The 22,548-nt window shown below is 44.3% G+C and overlaps 1 protein-coding gene across 2 annotated transcripts; it reads right to left on the reverse strand.

The window, feature by feature from the left end:
- Positions 1-705: 705 nt before the first annotated feature.
- Positions 706-21,231, reverse strand: LOC123352169 (aldo-keto reductase family 1 member C3-like). 2 transcript variants are annotated; one of them, XM_044991960.1, is made up of 9 exons: positions 20,921-21,230; positions 16,695-16,862; positions 10,486-10,602; positions 9,164-9,241; positions 6,315-6,437; positions 4,701-4,810; positions 4,297-4,462; positions 3,249-3,331; positions 706-992 (listed from the first exon to the last, which is right to left on the reverse strand). In XM_044991960.1, the coding sequence occupies exons 1-9, from the start codon at positions 21,005-21,007 to the stop codon at positions 953-955; spliced, it is 972 nt and encodes a 323-aa protein (XP_044847895.1). In that variant the 5' UTR covers positions 21,008-21,230; the 3' UTR covers positions 706-952. The 2 variants fall into 2 exon arrangements, with proteins under 2 accessions (XP_044847895.1, XP_044847904.1); XM_044991969.1 differs by lacking the exon at positions 10,486-10,602 and having other exon boundaries at positions 20,921-21,231.
- Positions 21,232-22,548: the final 1,317 nt, after the last annotated feature.

The following is a 22,548-nucleotide window of genomic DNA, read 5'->3' on the forward strand; positions in this document are numbered from 1 at the left end:
TTCACCCCAAGGAGTCAGAGAGCAGCAGTAACAGACTCTACGGCAGACTGAAGAGGTTGTTAACACCATGCAATGGCTTTGCTGCCATTCCCCATTGGTGATAGAATTCTGGGCAAAGCTGGATGTGATGTTGCGAGATCCAGTAGTGATTGCTGGGAATTGCAGTCTGAGTTTAAAAACGTACGAGGAAGTGTGAGTGGGTTTGTGTGAAGACTGGGTCACGGGCTGCTGCTGCAAGTTTTTCTGCAGTGCTGGGATTGATGTTTTAATTAAAAAAACTCTTGTTGGATTTTACTTTTTTGGTCTTGGCCTCCACAGCTGCACACTAGCCTACATAGTGCTTGGGGTGGATTTGGCCCTGAGTAATATTTAAACAGTACCTTGCTTGGTGAACAGAGACTGTGTTATGTCTAATTTTTATGAAGTGTTGCCTGTTTTTATATCTGTGTGAGCTAAGGAATCCACTTTGTGGGATTTTTAGTCTATGGTTTCTGTTATATTCAGGGTCTAATCCTGCAAGCTGCTAAATCAAGTCAACGCCCGCCAAAGTGGACAGACCCTCTCATTTTTCAAACCGGCTCAGCCAACCACACTTCGGGGACTCACAGCACCTCACACAGAGCACTTCTAAGGGGCTTGGGTCTGCTGGCTCTGAGAATGAAGAAAAGAAACAATTATTAAAGAATAGAGACTAGACTCAATAAGTGCATTACACAGACACCTTTATTTTTCCCCCATTAGCAATCCAGAACAATTCCATTCAGAGACTGAGTTGTTTTGAATTTCTGTTTAAATGTACAGTGTAGATTTCTTGATATCACCAGCAGAAGGTGGGTTTCCAGAACAGTGTGCTTCTCTGGGACTAATCACTGGAATGGAGCAAGGAGATGAAATGTATGACTGATTCCTCACATGCGAAATAAAATCAGGAACACTGAAAGTATCCTTTCCATTATTCATCTTTAAATGGAAACTGAGGGTGGTCCACAAGTCTAAAAAGAAAACAGTTATTAAATATCCCCATGTAATTGCATTACTAGGCCATCTGAGTGCAAAACACAGGACTCTCAAAGAGCAGACATGCAATGGTATCTATCTGTTCTAGGGTTTTCTTTAGGCCCATCACTGTATTATCTCAGCACATGAGTGCTCTAATGTATAGTCTCTACTGAGAGGACATTACGTTACGGCACAGTTTATTATAACTAATACCCGTGTTCACCTGGAATTTAATAAAGCTTGGAGAAAACATGACAGAATGGTCTCATAACTGTCTGTGACTGCCTATGGCAGAAGGCTGTTACAAAAGATGATTATTCTCAGTAAATAGTGAGGCTAGAACAAATAATAGTGGGCTTTTATGAAGCGGGAAAAATTGTCTTTAAAATACAGAGAGGCCCAAACTATAAAGTTAAGTTCCCGATCTGGATCCAAAATGTGGGTGTGTTTTGGTTTAGCCCATTGCAGATATAAAGGCCACCCAGATCAAAGAATGTTTAATCTAGACCCAAACTTCTGCAAAGATCAGGGTTATTTGGGTACAGCTGAGAATTGAACTCCTTGCACCCTGTGGCACTGTGCAGAGCTGGGGGGTGGGTGGGGAGGGAAGAGCGGTGTATCCACAAAAGGACAAATTCGCAACTCTCTGATCCTTGGACTAAATTCCTAAGATGCTCTCTGCTATCTGGAGATTGCTGGAGCACAGCAGCACCCTGGCCACACTCTCTCCCCAGAAGTGCCTTCAGCGAATCCCCTGTGCCAACATCTTGGAGGGTATGGCACAGGACCTTGCTCTGTGGGTTCTTCACCACCAGAGAGATCCCTATGCTGATGCCACTAGAACACAACAAATACCCTAGAGGGGCCCTGGACGAATCCCAGAGTTTCCAGAACATTGGAAACATTTATAACCCTTAGGATGATGAGACAATGACATTGGCATTCAAGGGAAGTTGTTATTTTGCCTTGAAACTGGAGCAAGGCTAAATGAGATAAATGACTACTAGGAATGTGTTGGGATAACGGGCCAAATCTTGTCATTGTGGGGGCCTCAGGCACTGGTGCACCTCAGTCTCTCCTGTTCGCTGCCTGTGGCACATAATTTTCTAGTCTCCTGTGTGCAATGTTGTTGTAGTCTTGTCGGTCACAGGATATTAGAGAGACAAGGTGGGTGAGGTAATATTTTCTATTGAACCAACTTCTGTGGGTCAGAGGGACAGAATCTGGTCTGTAGGGAGCTTGCTTCTGATGAGCTGAACCCCGCTCTTCTGGCCTCCAAACAACCCACTCAATCTCATCACCAGAAGCAAGCTCCCCACAGACCAGGATACAAAAACTCAAAGTGGCACCAGACCCTGCCGGATTAACATGCAATCCTGCCACTGGTACAGGGATCCAACCTCCCCCACCCCAATACACTTTTCAAGATCCCTGGATCCTACACATGCCTATCACAACATGTGGTAAACCTCATCCAGTGGGTGAAACCAGACAATCACTAAATTCCCAAATGAAGTCACCCAGGAAAGTGATAATACAAAAACACCCTATCATCTGTGGCTGAACACTTAACAAACCTATCAGTCCTCATCCTCAAAGGAAACCTGCACAACATTTTCAAAATATGAACCTTGGAGCTTAACTTCATAACTTTGTTAGTCACTTAAAATCATGGACTCAAAAGAGAATCTGGATTTATGGATTACAACAATCTATTTACACTTCCCCCAGCTGCCTTCCCCTCCTTTCTTCCCCCCCCCATGAATGGAAGGGTGCTAAAGGGGTGTAACCTTGAATGGCCCCTTGAAATGTGTGTTAACTACTTACGCCAAACAATCTGTTCCACCTTGTATTTAGTTGTGACACGTTTCCCAGATATGAAGAAGAGCTCTCTGTGTAAGCTTGTTTATCAACAGAAGTTGGTCCAATAAAAGATATTATCTCACCGACCTTGTATACTGGGCTCCTGTGGGCTGTAATGCTTCGGTCTGGTTTTGGTTGTTGGGTTCAGCAAGTGGGTGGTGTGGGTAGCCTGTGATATACAGGAGGTCAGACTAAATGATCTGGTCGTCCCTTCTGGGCTTAAAGTCTATGACTCCATTCCAGTCCTAATAGCTATGATCCTAAGTACATCCTTTGTGATCACTAGGGTCAGTATAACACAAAACCTTATTTCTTTGTGTGGGGACCACTGCTGCCTTTCTCCTGCCTCTCCACAGAGTACTAAAATACAAAGTAGTGTGACTCACTGTATTAAGTTCAGGTAGCGAAGGTTTTTGTTCAGCCCATCAATAGTTTTCATGTCCTCCTCAAAGAGCTGGAAGTCAAAAACCTGACACAGAAGACAGGATCAAACACTGAATATTCCTGCCAGGCATAGCCCTTCTAATAGTGGGATGTATGTGCATTTACAGAAACACAAAGCCCATGTTAAGTGAAAAGAAATGAAATAGGTATATTAATCTTGCCCTGCTCTTTCCACTGTATTTTATATATTTCAGAGGTGAAGGTTATCTAGCTATGTAACTGTTGTGATTTTATTTTCTGTGTATTTCACCTTTGAACTTTTAGCAATCTGCTGTCTGTAGAAGCAGCTGCCATTTTGAGATATAAAGGGCATCTTACAGAGGAGATACACACTGTGCTCTCTTACACAGATGTTCTTTCTTGGTTTGTTTTCACCTTCATCTAGAATAAATCTGTCAGTCTGATATTGTAAGGTTTGTTCCTTGGGTATGGAAAATAGATCAAGGGATGCTATACCCTTATTTACCTGGGATGTTTAAGATTCTGGACTAAAATGGGCAGGGGAGGACAGATCAGAGTTTGGAGAGGACCAATGGTCTGGGCAAGAGGCTGAGGGCAGGAAAGGGGCACACTCCTACTGGAAGATCATTTGTCATTCCAACGCTCAAAGGGGCTTATATTCCCATCTGATATCAAGAGTAGCGTTAGTCATTTTGGGAAAGGGCTCTACAAATCAGTTGCTCCCTCAAAATGTTTCCTTTGGGAGGCGCAAGGAGGACTCCAGGGTTTTCTCCCCCCCATATTATTATTTGTTCTCTAGTGGGTGCCAAGTTACACAGTTCAAATTTTAAAGTGGCAAAAGCCTTCTCTAAGAATAGAGAACCTGCCTGAGAACTATCAGACATTGCGTAGCGCAGTTCTCAGGTAGGATCCTGCAGTGCCATCCTGTACAAGGGCACAAAAGTTCTCAATCCTCTATGGTGTCCCATCTAAATCTGCACATCTCAGAAGTGTCCCCCTCATCATCTTCTCTCTGCACTCCTGTTTTACCTGGAAGTTTTCTTCAATACGCTTTCTGGTGAAGCTCTTAAAGAGGACCACGATACCACGCTGCAGCTGGTAGCGCAGGGCTACTAGAGCGGGGCTTCGGTTGTATTTTTTGGCAATTGCACCCAATACTGGGTCCTCCAGCAGAACTGGGGTGTTTTGGTCTATCCTAGAAGGGAAACAGAGAAACAGGGAGCATTTCTGGGATGAGGAATGCAGTCATCTCAGCCTAGTGAGGACAATGCCTGTACAATCTGAAAATAAACTACTAGGTCTTTTCCAGCTCTCATTTTTATTATATAACTTTGTAAGTATCAGATACATTGAAGATGGAAGGAGGGGAAAATACCCTCTAACCCATTTTTGAGGTTCTAAACCTGAGAGCACAGTCCAGTTTCTTTCCTTACCACATCTTGTCTCTCTGTGAGCCCAGAGCACAATAGGCTACGAGGAGGATATCCTTGGATTTGCAGAATGCCAGCAGTTTGCTTTGGTTCAGGTAAGGGTGACATTCAACCTGCAGAATCAACCCACAACCCAAAATTGAGATTTCAGATCATATGAGCAGCAGCAGTCAGACAAAAGAAACATCAGACATTATGTCAACAGGACACAGTACACTAAAATATCGAATATCCTTCAATTAAAATACAGCTTGGCAGTGCAAGTGACCCTGGGGTGCAGTTTAGCTGATAAATCCCAAGCAACAGTTTGACTAGTAAAGGACAGAAGCCAAGCCACGTTGTGGGAGGATAGACTTAATAAGGATTGTGAGAACCAAGTCCTGCTTGTCTTACTCAGTTTCGATACTAATTTTGGCCCATCGTATATTGTTACATAGCTAGGACATGGATCAAAATCATTGCCTGGACTAACACTGCCATTAAAGCAATGACCATTAGTTGGAGAGAGAGATTGAGTTTGTTACTTATGGATGTTCTGTGGGTCTGTACTGGGGCCAGTTATGGATGAGATGGCACTCTCATTCTAAGCCCTTATTTTCAGTGGCTGATAAGTTCCCCTAAAATGGTCTCCTGGTCCAAATTTCTCATGCTTGGTCTCAACTCTCAAATGATTTTTGAGTTGGGAGAGGGAATTCAAACATCAGTTCAGTCATTTTTGAGTTGTCCAACTATGTTTTTCACCAGATAAGACTTTTTTCCCTTGCATATTTTAATAATGAAATTTAAAACAATTTAGATTTAAAATTTTAAAATTACCTCCTACCTATATAGTATCCTCCATACAGAACTTGTTCTATGCCAAGTTTGAAAAAAATTAGTTGAGAGGCAAAATGACTTTCAAAAACTGACTATGGGATACTGTGCATATCCTGCGTTATTTTGCTTATCATATATAACTCAGTTCTTTCTCTTTATCCAGCATGTATGGAATACATCTGGGTATCTATGTGAAGGGTAGGAAAATGGGTAAGAAAACAACATAGTCCATCTGAATCATCTCTCTCTGAGCCTACTGCCTGAAAGCCACATTTCTGAGAATGAGTTTGGACAACCTGGTAACAAAACATCCTCACATTCCAAGAACAGAAAGGCTGCTGCTATGAAAGTCTATTCCCATAGCAGCGGAATGAGGATCTCTGGATGTACAGAGCTTATCTTTCTCCTGACTTTCTCAGAGACTGTTTCCTTTATGGGTATTTTCTACTTCATTCTTTCTTGATATGTATAAGTTTTTCATCATTTCAGTGATGGGCACAAACAAAGCCCTTGTTCCAAACATAGAACTATTTTTTTTCAGAACCTGAACCTATAGCTGCTAATGGCCCGTCTTTAACGTCAGCTGTCGCAACACCCACAAATTCTGAGGATTTCAATATCAGGTCTAACTATTGTGGCTTGTGTCTACTTGAAGTGGAGCAATAAGGAAGTTTCCCTTTTTATTTAAAAGAAAGGCTGGACATTAGTTCCCCCCATAAATGAAACTCTTCACTGACTACAAGTTCTGAATTTCTTCTAACTCAACACTTTTAGGTCTCTACCCAAAGGTCAGCATTTTACCTGGTTGAGAACAGGTTTGTACTTGAGCCCTGGTTTGTTCAGGATCATCTCCAGCTGTCTGATGTTGAAGTTGGACACTCCAATGGACTTCACCAACCCTGCGTCTTTACATGCCTCCATGGCCTGGGGAAAACAACAATGGCCAGTTCCATTATCACTAGTGGTAGGATAATTTCTGAGAGACTAGAAAAATTACACTCAATTGGGCCCACTCAATATAAAATTATTCCACCAAAATATTACTACACATACAGTAGGGGAAGTTTGATTTGTTCTAGAAAGAAACTCTGATTTAGAGACAATCATTTTCCAACCGTTCACTTAGGCATCAGATCTCTGTCCAAAGTAATCTTTTCCTCCAGTAGAAAGTAGACAATCTGGCCACTGCCTCTCTCCATAGCTTCCTCTCTAATTAATCCTTCATACATACAGAACTCAAAGACATAACAATACCCAATCACTGCTAGTGAACAATACAGAAATAAGGGTACCACATAAGTATGGGACTATGAACATCAGCTTAAGAGCTTTATAACACACAAAAATTCAGAATGAAAAGTAAGGGGGAAACACAAGAGATACTGAAGTAGATGGACAAGTGCAGTGGTCACCATTAGAATGTCTCTATTTACTGATAGTAGCCGTACTGTGGTGTCTGATATACACCAGGAAATGACTACAGAATCTCAGACCACAAGCAGTGCTATGAAAACAGATATTGTAAATTCGGTTTACTTTTTACATTTAATAGAAAAAGCTTGCTAGAGTCCACTGAAGGGAAAACACATATCACAGAAGAAGTTTTAGCTTTTTCTTTTTAAATAAGGGAGTTCAGTTAGTACTCATGAAAATGAGGAACCAATAACACCAGTTAGAACCAGGGATAATGGATAATTAGAACCCCCAAAGCTCTACCAATGCACCTTGATTCTAACCTAATGCCCCTTTGTGTTTCATTTCTGGCCTCTCTTGATATAGAAGCACCAATGGTATTAAAGTGAGTGGTGGACTTTGTAATGTGGGTAAGCGTGGACAGACTTTGAACCTAGCTCTTCAGAGCTGACAGGCTGGCCCACTAATAAGCTGCAATGCCGAGCTACTCCAAGAGCATTAGCTAAAGAATTAGGGATCTGATGGAGTCCTCACCTTGGCTGACTCTAGGAATATTTCATCCCTCCTCTGTGGAAACCACCACATGTAAAGCCCAGACTACAATTCTGTCGCTGACAATATCCCTGCCCTAAGACCAGGGAAGGCCAAAGCATCTCAAAGTGCGGTTCTGCTCTACAGAGTGATTCTATAAAAAAGGCACGTGAGGTTTCATGTTTGTTGTCTCTCAGTGATTTCCCCCTCAAATCTGCTCAGTTTACTAGTGAAAATACATTTCATTTAACTAGCAGCCCTGAACACTCATTGAAGGTCTGGTCTACGCACAGTTATTGTGCTGCTTTAACTATATCAGTCTGACACTGATGTAGTAGACCTCTCCTAGTATGATGGGGCAGCTCCCGCAGCAGTCAGAAAGGGTTAAAGAGCTTCTCTGGGCACAACCCACCGCACCTATGAAACTTGTCAAGCTTGGCTAATGGCAAGTGCTTAAAAGGGAGGATACTGGCTCAGTCTGAGGAATCTGGTGAAAACAGAGCTAGAGCTCCCCAGAGGACAGGGGTTGTTTCCTGGGGAAATTGCTTGAGCGCACTGGCCTCTTGGGCCCTCTAAGTAAGTAGAGGGACTGGTTTTTCTATACTTCTCTTTTTGGAGCCCTGGGACTTGGCCTTGGTTGCTTGGGCACCTAGGGGACCAGAAGTCCAGGTCTCCTGCCAAGGGACTGTAAATCTTCACTCTGTTGGAGACTGCAGGGACCTGGCCTTTTTTGAGGGCTGTAGAATTACTGTGCTCTTTTCTTCATTTAGACTATTTTATACCCCTAGAACTAAGGGTATAGGCAGAAGACCATACGCCGCACTCTGAACCAGATCTATAGTAATGTAATTGTCCAGAAAAGGATATTTGAGACAAGAGAGATGCCTCTTCTTGCCCCAGAGGAGTGTCAGAAAGGTATAATTTTTCCCAGGGGGTACAGTCATGCTGCTATAAAGGAGCCTGTAGTGGTATAGTTTATTCCCATAAATTTATGGGAATAAAATACCCCTGTGCAATGTACCACTGTACTGGTAAAACTGCCTTCACTCTAGGGCTTGCACCAATTCAACTATTTTGTTAAAAAAAATCACCCCCCTAAATGACATAGTTAAAGTGGGATGAAAACTGTATGCAGACCTGGCTGAAATCTGACAATTGAGCTGGACTCTTCTCAACTTGTGCATCATCACTAAGAAGAACAGTTCAATTACACCTCTGCAGCCCCAACGTCTCCAGATGATGCCCTCAGTGACACTTGAGCAACATCATTTTATTAACACAGGTGTCACTGATTTGATTTTAGTAAGAAAATCTGTTGATGATTCACAAGAAGGAACATCACTAGTTGGTGCTGCTGGGCTAACTGGAGCAAAAAGCAGCCCAAACTTATTTGTGTCGCTAAAGCTGGCAGCAGTGATGCTCAATACACACAATTGTCAGATCTGTTAAGTGTGAAGGTGCCGTTTTTATATACGTAGTTACTTGCTGGTGTGAATCTGCACCTTATCAACAGGCAGTTCAAGACCAAATCTTACTAACAATCCCAGCCTCCCACATACATAACAATTACAGTCTCTCTAACCCTCTAAAAAGGTCATAGGACTAAAAAACATAGAACTCTGAACACTTTCCCGGTAACAGTCAGCTGGCTGACTAAGGGAACTGGACGGGCTCTTAATTAACACTGTGTTATTCATGTCACTCACCTCCCAAGTTTGACGCAGATCTACAATATCGAAAATGAGTTTTCCGTTTTCATCCATTGGTGATAAATCTGGCCCAGGCTTAAAAACAAAAGGAAAATCCCCCTTGGTCGTGATGTTTTTTTACACAAGTGGATTTTAACTATTTTGTGGCCAAGGAAGGAGTTGTAACCAGGAGGAGTGGGGAAGGAGGGAAAGTGTCGAACACTAAAGCTGGTAAAAATAATAGAATGGTTTTATCTAAACCATTTGGATTCCCACAAGCTAAAAATATTTGGATGAGAGACTGAGAGCTGGATCGTTGCCCAGTCATCAAGAATTTCCCTACCAGCAGCACCAGAACAAAACTGATATCATTTGAATTAAAACTACCTTGAACTGAACTGAATTTCCTACTTCTCTAGAGGCAGAGCAGCCTCTGTAAATTGTCAAACTGAGCTAGAGAATTTAGCTACATATCACTTTTGAGTAAAAGACCTATATATGACTGAAATATATAGCGTACCTTGTGTTCCATGAGTAAATTTCACCCTAGATGCCTGAAATAATTTTGAGTAAATAAGACAATAAATGTGAATACTGGAAAATTAATTAGCTCAGTGAAACACTATTTGCATCAGAAATCGTGTTTATACGCTGTGAAAACAAAGCATGCATGTGGAAAGCAATTAGGGCCTAGAGATAGTACAGATAAATCATGATATGGTGTCACACAAAATGACATCTTCATTGACAAAGAGAAAGAAACTTGACTTAATGAACTAAAGAGGTTATAGTTGATTTCTTGGGGGGTGGGGGGAAGAGAGAGAAGGGTAATCACAGTAACCTCAGATTAGTTTTATAGATTACTGGTGAATTTCCAGAGTAACTAGTTAGTTTTTGATCATTAAGTGTATATTTGAATTAAAGAGTTTTACAGACAGTTTGTAAGTTTGCCAGTGCACTAAGATATATATAGATGTTCATATATATATATATATTATATATGAATGAACCCAGGTAGCATATGATGTTTTAATAGCAAGGAGTAAAAGCATAAGACTGTTAACCTACATGATTACTATATATCAATTGCGAATGAGACACAATATGAGTTTCCCCCCCCCCCATTTTTTTTTTGCATTATAGAGCGTGCCTCATGCATAAGTTTTTTTTTTTTGTCTTTTGCCTTTCCCTCAAGCACCCATCATAGGCTATTTTTGTAGGCTGGAGATATGACTAGATGGACTATGGGTCTCTTTTTAAAAAAAGAGCTCTGCTCTGGCCCGTGGATATACTACCAAACATTTGTTTTCTTGTGTATATTTTTTAAATAAAATGTTTACCTTTAGAGACACAGGGATATGGATAATGAAGAGATCGAGATAGTCAAACTTAAGTTTCTTCAGTGATTGTTCCAGGCAGCTTTGGACAAGTTCAGGACGGTGAAAGGTACTCCCAAGCTGTAATGATTCAAAAACAACTGTTCTTTCTGAAGAAGTTCTCTTTTTTCTCTTCTTTCTGTAAAAACCACTTTTCTAAATTGTCTTATTCATGGCATACCGCTGGCTTTACTTTTCTGGCAGAAGGGTTGTGTGGTTATGTGCAAAGATGCACATGAGAGTGAGAAGTGAATGTTTCCTGAAGAAGCAGGGTTAGGGCTGAAATACAGCCAGGATGTGAGAAATGCACTTGCTCAGTACAGGAACCCTATGTGAGGCCACTCTCAGGGTTAAAATCTTTCTGGCTAAATTTGTTCTCCTTGGTTGTTAGGAATCACTCCTGTTGTCTGAGTTCATTAGCTGGCCCTTGGAAGAATGGAATGGAAGATGTTCCTTGGTATGTGACCGAGTTCTGTACACAATTCTGGTCTGTCTCTGGGTACCAGGAGATGGGAGTTCATACAAATGCCATTTCTTACAAGATGTCAGTCCTAATGTGGAAAGAATCCCACCCCAAGAACCCCCTTCTACTTTTTTTGCCATCGGATCTCCATTTACTATGTGGTTCTACTCTGAAAAGTGACTCTGTAAAAATGAGATTTTGGTGTTAAATATTGACTGAGTGATTCAATACAAATGTGCCCCATTTACAAGTAAAAGTATGCTTTCCCAACTGACAGCTCCACAAACTCAATCCGGATCACGCAGGATTCTTTGCTTCTTGTCCAACACCTTCAGAAATAAAGATGCTGGAGAACAAATTATACGCTCACTGACACCTTTGCAACCCCAATGTCTAAAAATCTTGCTCTCAGTGATAATCCCTTGCTTTTAATTGGTTTGTAGAAGTGTTATTGATTGGAAATTAGTAAACAATGTTGTTGATGAGACCTGAGGAGGAATAAAATCCACTTGACTCTCCCTTAGGGTATGTCTACACTACAGGAGTAGTTCGATTTAACTTAGGTCGAATTTGTGGATTCGACCTGATGAATTCGAATTTGTGTATCCACACTAAGGACACTAATTCGAATTTGTGAGTCCACACTAACGGGGCAAGCGTCGACATTGGAAGCGGTGCATTCTGGGCAGCTATCCCACAGTTCCCGCAGTCCCCGCTGCCCATTGGAATGCTGGGTAGAGCCCCCAATGCCTTCTGGGGGAAAAATGTGTCGAGGGTGGTTTTGGGTAACTGTCATCATTCAACCATCACTTCCGCCCTCTCTCCTTGAAAGCGCCGGCGGGAACTCTGTTCGCGCACTTTTCTGGTCAGTGACAGCGCGGACGCCACAGCACTGCGAGCATGGAGCCCGCTGCGATCATCGCTGCACTTATGGCCGTTGTCAACTCCTCGCACCTTATTGAACACCTCTTCCACAGTCAGCTGCTGAGAAATCGGGCGAGGAGGCTCCGGCAGCGCGGTGAGGACGTGAAGTGTCAGAGTGGCAGAGACCTCTCACAAAGCACGGTACGCCGTGCCGTGGAGATCATGGTGGCAATGGGTCACGTTCATGCTATGGGACGGCGATTCTGGGCCCGGGAAACAAGCACGGACTGGTGGGACCGCATAGTGCTGCAGGTCTGGGATGAATCACAGTGGCTGCGAAACTTCAGGATGCGTAAGGGCACTTTCCTTGAACTGTGTGACTTGCTGGCCCCTGCCCTGAAGCGCCAGGACACCCGGATGCGAGCAGCCCTGAGTGTGCAGAAGCGAGTGGCCATAGTCCTCTGGAAACTTGCAACGCCAGACAGCTACCGGTCAGTAGCGAACCACTTTGGCGTGGGCAAATCTACCGTGGGGGTTGCTGTGATGCAAGTAGCCCACGCAATTGTTGACCTACTGCTCTCAAAGGTGGTGACCCTGGGAAACGTCCAGGTCGTCATAGATGGCTTCGCCGCGATGGGATTCCCAAACTGCGGTGGGGCTACAGATGGCACTCACATCCCTATCCTGGGACCGGCCCACCAGGCCAGCCAGTATATTAATCAAAAGGGCTACTTTTCAATGGTGCTGCAAGCACTGGTGGACCATAGGGGACATTTTACCAACATCTACGTCGGGTGGCCGGGCAAGGTTCATGACGCGTGTGTGTTCAGGAACTCTGATCTGTTTAGACGCCTGCAGGAAGGTAGTTTCTTCCCGGACCACAAAGTAAGTGTTGGGGATGTGGAGATGCCTACAGTGATCCTCGGGGACCCAGCCTACCCGCTAATGCCCTGGCTCATGAAGCCCTATACAGGCGCCCTGGACAGTGACAAGGAGCTCTTCAACTACTGGCTGAGCAAGTGCAGAATGGTGGTGGAGTGTGCTTTCGGACGTCTCAAGGGGAGATGGAGGAGCTTACTCACTCGCTCGGATCTCAGCGAAACCAATATCCCCATTGTTATTGCAGCTTGCTGTGTGCTCCACAATCTCTGTGAGAGCAAGGGGGAGACCTTTATGGCGGGATGGGAGGTTGAGGCAAATCGCATGGCTGCTGATTACGCTCAGCCAGACATCCGTGCGATTAGAAGAGCCCAGCGGGAAGCGCTGTGCATCCGGGAGGCTTTGAAAGCTAGGTTCCTCAGAGAGCAGGGTAACCTATGACTGTCCAGTCTCTTTACAGAGAAGCTGAACCTGCCCCTGTTTCAGTTACTATTGTCTTTTTTCAGCGGTTACATACCCCGTTCACCAGGTTTCCCCCCTTCCAACAGACGTTTAAAAATAAAGTTATTGGAACATTTTTAATTAACAAAGTTTTCTTTACTAACGAATTCTCGTTCAAGGGTTACAACAGGGACGCAGACTGTGGTGGGTACGGTGTGCAGTGATGTACATACCGCTTCTACACTTGAGGACTGACAGGCTCCTGCTCCTACAGCGGTCTCTGGGGGGAGGACGGTTACAGGAGGGTGTGCAGGAAGGGGTGGGTTTGCAGGAAGGGGTGAGGGGTGTGTGGGAAGGGTGAGTAGGTGTGGGGGGATGATGGCTCTGGCTGGGGCTCAGGGCATCGGAGAGGTTCATGGCTAGGGTGGAAGGGCATGGTAAGGGCAGCCTGCCTTGCCATTTGTGGATGCCAGGTGCTCGGACCCTGGGGCAACATACACCTCCCAGACTGACCTGTGGCAGCAGACACCTCACACAGTGACCCGGGTGCCTAGTGACTGCACTCTGTGTGTGACCTGCTGTTGATCCTGCCCCCATGTCTGTACCCTGTTAATGGTGGCTGTCCTATGCAATTAACAAACCCCTCCCCCACCCTTCACACAAAGTCTTCTGCAAAGAAACATGACGGAAACAGTAATGAACAGCAAACTATTTTTAATACTCAACTACACAGTTGGGGGATGAAACTGGGATTTGGGATCGGGTGAGCCAGGAAGGCAAGCAATTCTCATACTTTAGGGAATGAGAGCTGTTTGGTACATGAGCGCTCTGCTGGGGTGGAGTGACAGTTTTCACGGCCCCTAGCGCCCCTCCTTCTTGTGATTTTGGGTGAAGGGGGGGGGACAGAACTTTGTGGCGGGGGAGGGCGGTTGCAGATACAGTTCAGGGGGGCTCTCTGCTCCTGCCTGCGGTCCTGCAGAACATCCACAAGGCGCCGGAGCGTGTCCGTTTGCTCCCTCATTAGTCCAAGCAGCGTTTGAGTCGCCTGCTGGTCTTCCTGCCGCCACCTGTCCTCCCGTTCGCTGTGTGAGCGCTGCTGCTGAGAGAGGGTCTATCTCCACTGGCTCTGCTGTGCCGCCTCGGCTCTGGAGATGGCCATCAGTTCAGAGAACATCTCGTCCCGAGTCTTTTTCTTTCGCCGCCTAATCTGCGCCAGCCTCTGTGAGGGGGATGCCGGGGCAGTTCGGGAAAGAGCCGCAGCTGGGAAAAAGGAAGTGATTTCCTTCCAAAGATACATGTTTGCGAACACTGAACACAGTCTACTCAGTTTCTGTGAACAAGACCATACAGGGCACCTAATCTCATGTGCTCTCAGGACAAGTTCGAATTTTCGGCATTCGCTTTAATTGCCTTGGGTCTTGCACTGGAGATCGGACAAGCGGGGCAGGACAGCAGAATCCGTGTAGCAGCCAGGCCTGGTAAGCCGGAAACTTTAGGCTGCTTAACAGTTAATGGATAGCAGGGCCCTCCTGCTGCAGGCAATCTGGAAAGCATAAAGTCTGACCCTGTTCCAGCCCCTCGTGGCTGTCCCCGGGAAAGATCCCTGTATGCTTTTCCTTTGCAGCCTACAACACGTGGCTGTTAAACGACGGTCATTGTTATGCAAAGGAAAAGTCAAGCATTCACAATAGTAACATTAAAGTAATTCCCCTAATTAGGTGCAGCAGTCGCCGAGCGAGATCACCCTGAGGCGGGTCTCCAGGACAAACAGAGAGCGAATGCTGCGTGAATCCCTGCACAGACCAGGGCCCTATGCTGCCATGCTGGTCGAGGCGATGCTCCCATTATACCTCCTGATGGCCTGGCGTGGAAGAGTGTGCTTCCACGGAGCACCCAACAAGGCACCTCTCCCCAGGAACCTCCTAAGGAGGCTTTTCGAGTACCTCTCAGAGAGCTTCGTTGAACTGTCCCAAGAGGATTTTTGTTCGATACCTATATGCATTGACCTTCTTTTTATATAGTTTTTATTCCTGTTTTGTTAAGAAATAAATGTTTACATGTTTATAGCACTTACCGACTGATCCTTCCCCTGATTCGGAGTCCGGGTTAACGGCCGGGGAGGGTTGGTAGGGGATCTCTGTGAGGGTGATGAAGAGATCCTGGCTGTCGGGGAAAGCAGTATTGTAACCGCTGTCGCCTGCCTCGTCCTCCACAAACCCTTCCTCATCTTCCCCATCGGCGAACATCGCCGAGAAACTGCCCCTCGACACTATCCCATCCTCAGAGTCCACGGTCACTGGTGGGGCAGTGGTGGCAGACCCACCGAGAATGGCATGCAGTGCCTCGTAGAAGCGGCATGTCTGGGGCTGGGCTCCGGAGCGTCCGTTTGCCGCTTTGATTTTTTGGTAGCCTTGTCTCAGGTCCTTGATTTTCACGCGGCACTGCGTTGCATCCCGGCTGTATCCTCTGAGTGCCATGGCTTTGGAGACCTTCTCGTAGGTCTTTGCATTCCGTTTTTTGGAGCGCAGCTCCGAAAGCACAGACTCATCGCCCCACATAGCGATCAGATCCAAGACTTCCCGGTCAGTCCATGCTGGGGCCCTCTTTCTACTCTGAGATTGCATGGACTCCTCTGCTGGAGAGCTCTGCATCGCTGCCAGTGCTGCTGAGCTCGCCACGACGTCCACACAGGAAATGAGATTCAAACTGGCCAGACAGGAAAAGGAATTCAAATTTTCCCGGGGATTTTCCTGTATGGCTGATCAGAACATCTGAGCTCGGACTGCTGTCCAGAGCGTCAACACAGTGGTGCACTGTGGGATAGCTCCCGGAGCTAGTAAGTTCGATTTGCATCCACACCTAGCCTAATTCGACATAGCCATGTCGAATTTAGCGCTACACCCCTCGTCGGGGTGGAGTACCGAATTCGAACTAAAGAGCCCTCTAGGTCGAATTAAATGGCTTCCTGGTGTGGACGGGTGCACGGTTAATTCGAATTAACGCTGCTAAATTCGAATTAAAGTCCTAGTGTGGACCAGGCCTTAGCCATGTTGTTTCTATAGAGCTGAAAGGAATGACAGCTTATTTTTTCTTCCACTGAAAAAACAGATAGGACTGTGAATGCACACAGGGAACACGTTGGTTGAATAAGAAGGTGCCATTTTCACATAATCACTTTTCAAAAGAAATCTACACTTTCAATCAGAGTCACCATTGTGCATAGGAAGCTTAGAAAGGCTCATTGTGGCTAAATAAAATAAAATGTTCCATCTGGTGATCTGTACTTTGAGGGGCACGAAGAGGCCATTTTAGCTTCGCTTTCACACATGTAGAGATGAGCCTTGTGCTCAAACCTGTAACTTTGTATAGAAAGCAATTTCCCACGTCCGTGAATAATACTCTCCTAAAGGGAATCCTTTCAATACTGGCCTTGAGGAGGTTACACCATTCTTCATAAATTAGAAAAAATAATTAGCACAGGAAGCAGTAGGGTAAAAATACTTGTTTTTAAACAAAACCCACTTACCTTTCCTGTGTAAAATATGTCCTCTCTTTTGACTGTTCCATCTGCAATCTTCTCGTGAATGGCTCGCCCAACCTCCTCCTCAGTCCCATATACAAAGGCTCCATCAATATGGCGGAAGCCAACTTCAATAGCCACCTTTGTAGCCTCCTCACATTTACTTTTTTGAACCTACCGGTTAAGAAGGTGTAGTGTCAATCTCTCTGGATTAGAGATATTTTATACCAGTCATCTAGAGCTTTGATCCCCATCAGAAAGACTTCAAAGTAGAGTGGCACATTTAGAATTTAAAATTTACCTTAAAGGAAATTCAAGGATCCTGGGCCCGATCCTTTGTTGCCCTGCATCTTATGTTATCATTTACACCACAACAAAGTAAATGGAACGTAGGTGTAAAAAGCTACTATTCAGACATAGCAGGTTTTTTTGCTCTCACTGTGCAAAGGAGTAAATGACTCATTAAAATTCAGGGTAACAGAGAATCAGGCCCATTATTTCAGCTTTCCTTTTTACAAGATTCAAAGGACAATTAATACAGGACCCCGAGACCAGGAGCTGTTAGAATCTAATATCAACATTCACTATGGATTAGAACCCCAAGTCTGGCTGAGCTATTGACTATTTTTTTAAAAATATCATGATTTGTAAGTCAAACATGATTTTGCCAAAACTGATTTATGGTTTTGAACTCTTGGTTTGGCAGGACCACATTCCTTTCATGAGTAGTTGTAACAAAGGCAGCTATTAGAACTGTTTGGTGAGAACTATGATTTTATGAACCCTTGTTGGTTCTTGATAATGACTCAGCTTTCTTCCAGCTAGGTCCATATTGACTCGGTTGAGATTAATGATTAAAAAAAGTCTGATAATAGCCATGCTTCCTAGCAGATAAATCAGGTGTGATAAAGAAAAAAAAATAATGATAAGCAAGACCTAAGGGAGGGGCAAATGAACTTCTTGGGGAGTACCAGAGAAGGGCAAAGAAGGCTAGTTCCTAAATTGGTTTCTGATTTCCTATTTGCTTTTTTTTAAATTTAATTTTCAAGCTTCATCTAGGGATTTGTTGAACAATTTCTCCCGCAATATGAAAGAGAATCTATCCTGTGGGTCTAAATCTGCTCTCATTGAAGTCAATGAAGTGACAATGGCATAAAACCTAGAGTGAAAGGAGAATCAGGCCTTATAAATACAAGTGGGCCTGATTCTCATTACACTAAGGCCCCTTTGTGATGGGTTCAGTCACAGAGATCCGCTTGGGACTGTCACCTGACATGCTGAAATTACCTCTCAGCCCATTTTCCCTGCCAGCTTGGGACTTCAGAACCCTGCCTTGTTGAGCCAGACATGCTAGTCTGCTGCAACACAGACCCAGGGTCTGAGCCACGCCCCCAAAGCTGCAGACTAACTAAAAACAGCTCAGCAGATTACCTGTCTCCAGCACCCAGACCCCAATTGGATCCAAACCCCAAATAAATCCGATTTGCTCTGTATAAAGCGTACTTAGGGTAAGTTTGCAAATTGTTCTCACTCTGTATCACTGATGGAGAGATATGCACAGCTGTTTGCTCCCCCAGGTATTAATCACTTACTCTGGGTTTATTAATAAACAAAAGTGATTTTATTAAGTATAAAGTGTAGGATTTAAGTGGTTTCAAGTAACAGAAAGAACAACGTAAGTCACCAAGCAAAATGAAGTCTAAGCCTAATACATTAAGAAACTGATTACAGGTAATATCTCACCCTCAGAGATGTTCCAACAAGCTTCTTTCACAAACTAGACTCCTTCCTAGTCTGGGCCCAATCCTTTCCTCTGGTAGTGTCCTTGTTAGTTCCAGGAGACATCTCAGGTGGTAAGCAGAGGTTTTTTCATGACTGGCCCCCCCTTTGTCCTGCTCCATCCCCTTTTATAGCTTTGGCACAAGGTGGGAATATTTTGTCTCTCTGGGTCCCCATCCCTCCTTCTAAATGGAAAAGTATCAGATTTAAGATGGATTTCATTATCAGGTGACACGGTCACATGTCACTGTAAGGCCCCCCCTAGTCCCCATTGTCTGGCCCACATGTACACAGGAAGGCTTTCAAGTAACCAAGGCCATTTACAACTGATTATTTCTGGTCAATGGGAGCCATCAAGATTCTAAACCACCATTAATGACCCACACTTTGCATAATTACAATAGGACCTCAGAGTTATACTTCATATTTCTAGCTTCAGATACAGGAATGATACTTGCATACAAATAGGAGACATATATTCAGTAGGTTATAACTTTTGTTATGATACCTTACAAGAGACCTTTTGCATAAAGCATATTCCAGTTACATCATATTCACACTCATAAGCATATCTCCATAAAACATATGGAGTGCAACGTCACACTCTTTACATCACTCTGGCAGTCAGAGATGATGCATAACTCTGGGTGGGCACAAGTTAATGTTTTGGGGGGAGGGGTTGCATCTGATCGACCCACATGTCACCTCTGGGCTGAGGAAAAGCTGCAGAGCCAGGAGCACCAGGGCAACAGTGAGCGAGCACCCTGGGGAGTATCTCATGGCAGCTGGGCTCTGCACTGCATTGCTGGGCTCATTTGGGAGGTCAGCTCGGATCTGTGCCACCCTTCCTGCCCGGGAAGCCTCTGGCTGTGCATAGGTGGCCCGGCTCAGGGAGAAAGATAGGGAGGGCTGCTGGGCAGCCAGACAGTGCCCCAGCTCCCACAGTGTGGAGAGTCAAGGGCTTGAGCTGGCCAGCTGGCTCCCACCAGCTTCCAATCCACTAGCTCCTGGCAGGAAGCAGGCGACGGTTCTCAAATCCCATGCATCACCTCTGCTGAGTGGAGTGGAGGTCCTAAGGTGCCTTAGTATAACTGAGAAACAGGCCTGAGTGAACAGCTGCAGTTGACACAGGTTGTAGTGTGTAGGAAAGTCATATTTTAGGAGGTGGCCTTTTCGGGGAGGAGGAAGCAGAGAGAGATCATATCAATCCTGCTGATTAGAAGGACTCACTGGAAAGAGCTGAGACACTGAGCTCTACAGAAAATGTCTATGCTTCACCTTTATTCCTAGGACAATATACATGCCATGGTGCCACGAGGCTGATACGTACCAGGTAGAAAGAAAAAGATCCACATGCAGCTGTCCTATTCAGAGGGGCCCTTACTTTTTTTTTTTTTTTTAAACACAGTATTTACTCAGGCTTAATTCTCCCTGAGTCATGGATAGGAATAAGGAGCGAAAAATAAGTAAAGACTTAAAAAAATGTAATAAATTGCACATTTTAGCACCTTCCATCTGAGAATCGAAATGCAATTTTACGAACTCAGAGCAAAATCTTCAAAAGCAGTGCCATTTCCAAGTGCCTTTCAATGAGACGTAGGCTTCTAAGTCTTTTAGGTGCTTTTGAAAATTTTATCCTTATGAGCTAAACCCAGTGAGGTAATTCAAGTATTATCAGAATTTTACAAAACTGGGGAAACTAAAACAAAAAGAGGCAAGTAAGATGCCCAAAAGTTACATAAGTGACTCAGAGGCAGAATCAGATCTTCTGACTCCAAGTCCCCTGCTCTAACCGCTAGGCCCGTCCCCTCCACACTGGGATCAGCAGGTAGCAGGACTGTTGAGAAGGGAGAAAAAGGAAATGTACTCATCTTCCTTCCCTCAGTGTAATTCAGTGAGCAGCACTACAAGTAAAAATAACTAACTTCTCTTTAAAAGAAATAGGTTTCCATTTAGCTGAGGTTGGGACCAAAATGCATTGGCAGAGACATACGGGCTGAAAACTGGAAAAGGGAATGCTGTCAGAGCAAAGATGCCTGGGTAGTTACATAGTGGCTCTGGACTAGCATAGCTGGGTGCTGGAGGTCAGGACAGAGGTCAATTGACAGATGCATGTGGGGGTTCAAGGTGTGAGTGGTTGGGGTTGCTATCAATCAGATGTTTTGGCAAAGCTAGGTCAAGGAGTCATGAATCAGCATGAGATTCACTCAAATAATAAAAACACAAAAACCATTTCTCACAGAATGATGATATTCTTACACTTATATACAGGCATCATGTTTCACTCAAACCCCCAAAGCACTTTCCAGACACTGTCAATAGTTTTATAAACTAGATATACAGCGATCTCATCTTGCAGATCTTTCTGGAGTCTACAGGCAATGGTTATAGCAGTGCCCAGCAATGTTAATCAACAGGTTACGGACAAAGAAAGCCATGAAAGATTTACTTACTGCATCAGGGGAATAGGTACCAAATCCCACTGCAGGAATTTTGTTCCCATCGTTCATCTTAATACAGTAGTCTTTGTCAAACTCCATCTCTTTACAGTATTTCCTCAATTCTTTTCTGAATGCTGAAATTTTGCAGCACTGCTGTATGGGCCAGTGAGAGTTTCAGAAAGAAAACACAGTATGAATTTCTGTTTTAATTGTATTTTTCTATGAGGTGTACTAAAAGGAGTAGCCGAGTTTCGTCCAGTAGGTATAAAGGGAAAAAAAGTATAAATGCAAAATGACAAAGCTCTCAGAAAAACACACTATCATTATCAACAGGTTCAAAGATCGGTCTCTTTCCTCAAACTTTATTGACTTAATACTGATTCCATGTGACATAGAAGAAAAGTGTACAAAAGATCGCCCTTCAAATTCAGCAGTCACTCTACAATGGGGGCAAAGCATTTCCAGCAAAATATAATTAGGAAAAGTGGTATAACCTTTAACAAAGTATTTTAGAACTAACACTTATCAAGTTACTAAATTTTCACACTCAGAAGAAGCAAATAAAAATTAAATTATCCAAAAATAGTACAAGAGAATTGCTTACTGTTTAATTGCTCCTATGAATTATAAATTTGAGCAGCCCTGATCTACTGGCTCAGGGAACATAGATAAGAAACTTTTAACAAAATCAGAAACAAGACTCAATAACTGCATTACAAAGAGACCTTCATTCCTTCCCAATAATCTAGAACCATGATAGAGAAGTTGTTCTGAATTTCTATTTAAAATGTACAGTGTAGAGCTCTTGACATCACCAGTGTGCTCTGGGCTCCCAGAGCAGTATGTTCTTCTTGGAATAACTCCAGTAATGCAACAAGGAGAAGAATAGGATAGGAATAGTGAAAAGATCCTTTTTAATATACATCTTTAAATGAATACTTGGGGTGGACCACAAATCTAAAGAAAATAGTTTTAATAAAATATCCACATGCAACTGTATGGCTAGAACGGAATATACACTGCAGGCCTCTCAAAGAGCAGACGTGTAATGCTTTCTACTAAATTTTTTTAAATACAGCCCATGAGCATAGCATTCAGTGGCACAGCCAGGCCACTCAGGATATGTCTGCAAAACTTGCAGGGATCTCAGAGCCTGGGTCTACAGACAAGGGCTGGGTGCTAAAAACAGCAACGTAGACATTGTGGCTTAGACTGGAGCTCGGGCTTCAGGGGCTGAGCCTGAATGTCTACACTACTGTTTTTAGCACTGTAGCACAAACCTGAGTCTCTGGACCCAGACTCAGACTCACTGCTGTGGGTTTTAAAAGTAAGTGTAAGTGTACCCTTACTCTTCCCCCCTGAACTGGGAGTGACAATCAGGGCTGGCTTTAGGCACCGAGGGGCCCGATCCGAAGGAGCTGACACTGAAGTCCTGCCGCTGTCTTCGGCGGCAGCTCAATCGCTGTCACAGAGGAAGGTCCCTCCGCCTAAATGCCGCTGAAGGCACCGGCAGCCAACTGAGCTGTCGCCGAAGTCCCGGCACTGTCGGTGGCGGCAGCTCAATCGTCTGCATTTCAGTGGAGGGACCTTCCTCCGCGGCAGTGATTGAGCTGCCACCGAAGCCACTGGCAGGACTTCGG

This window comes from Mauremys mutica, chromosome 1, assembly GCF_020497125.1.
Source record: "Mauremys mutica isolate MM-2020 ecotype Southern chromosome 1, ASM2049712v1, whole genome shotgun sequence".
NCBI lineage: Eukaryota > Metazoa > Chordata > Testudines > Geoemydidae > Mauremys > Mauremys mutica.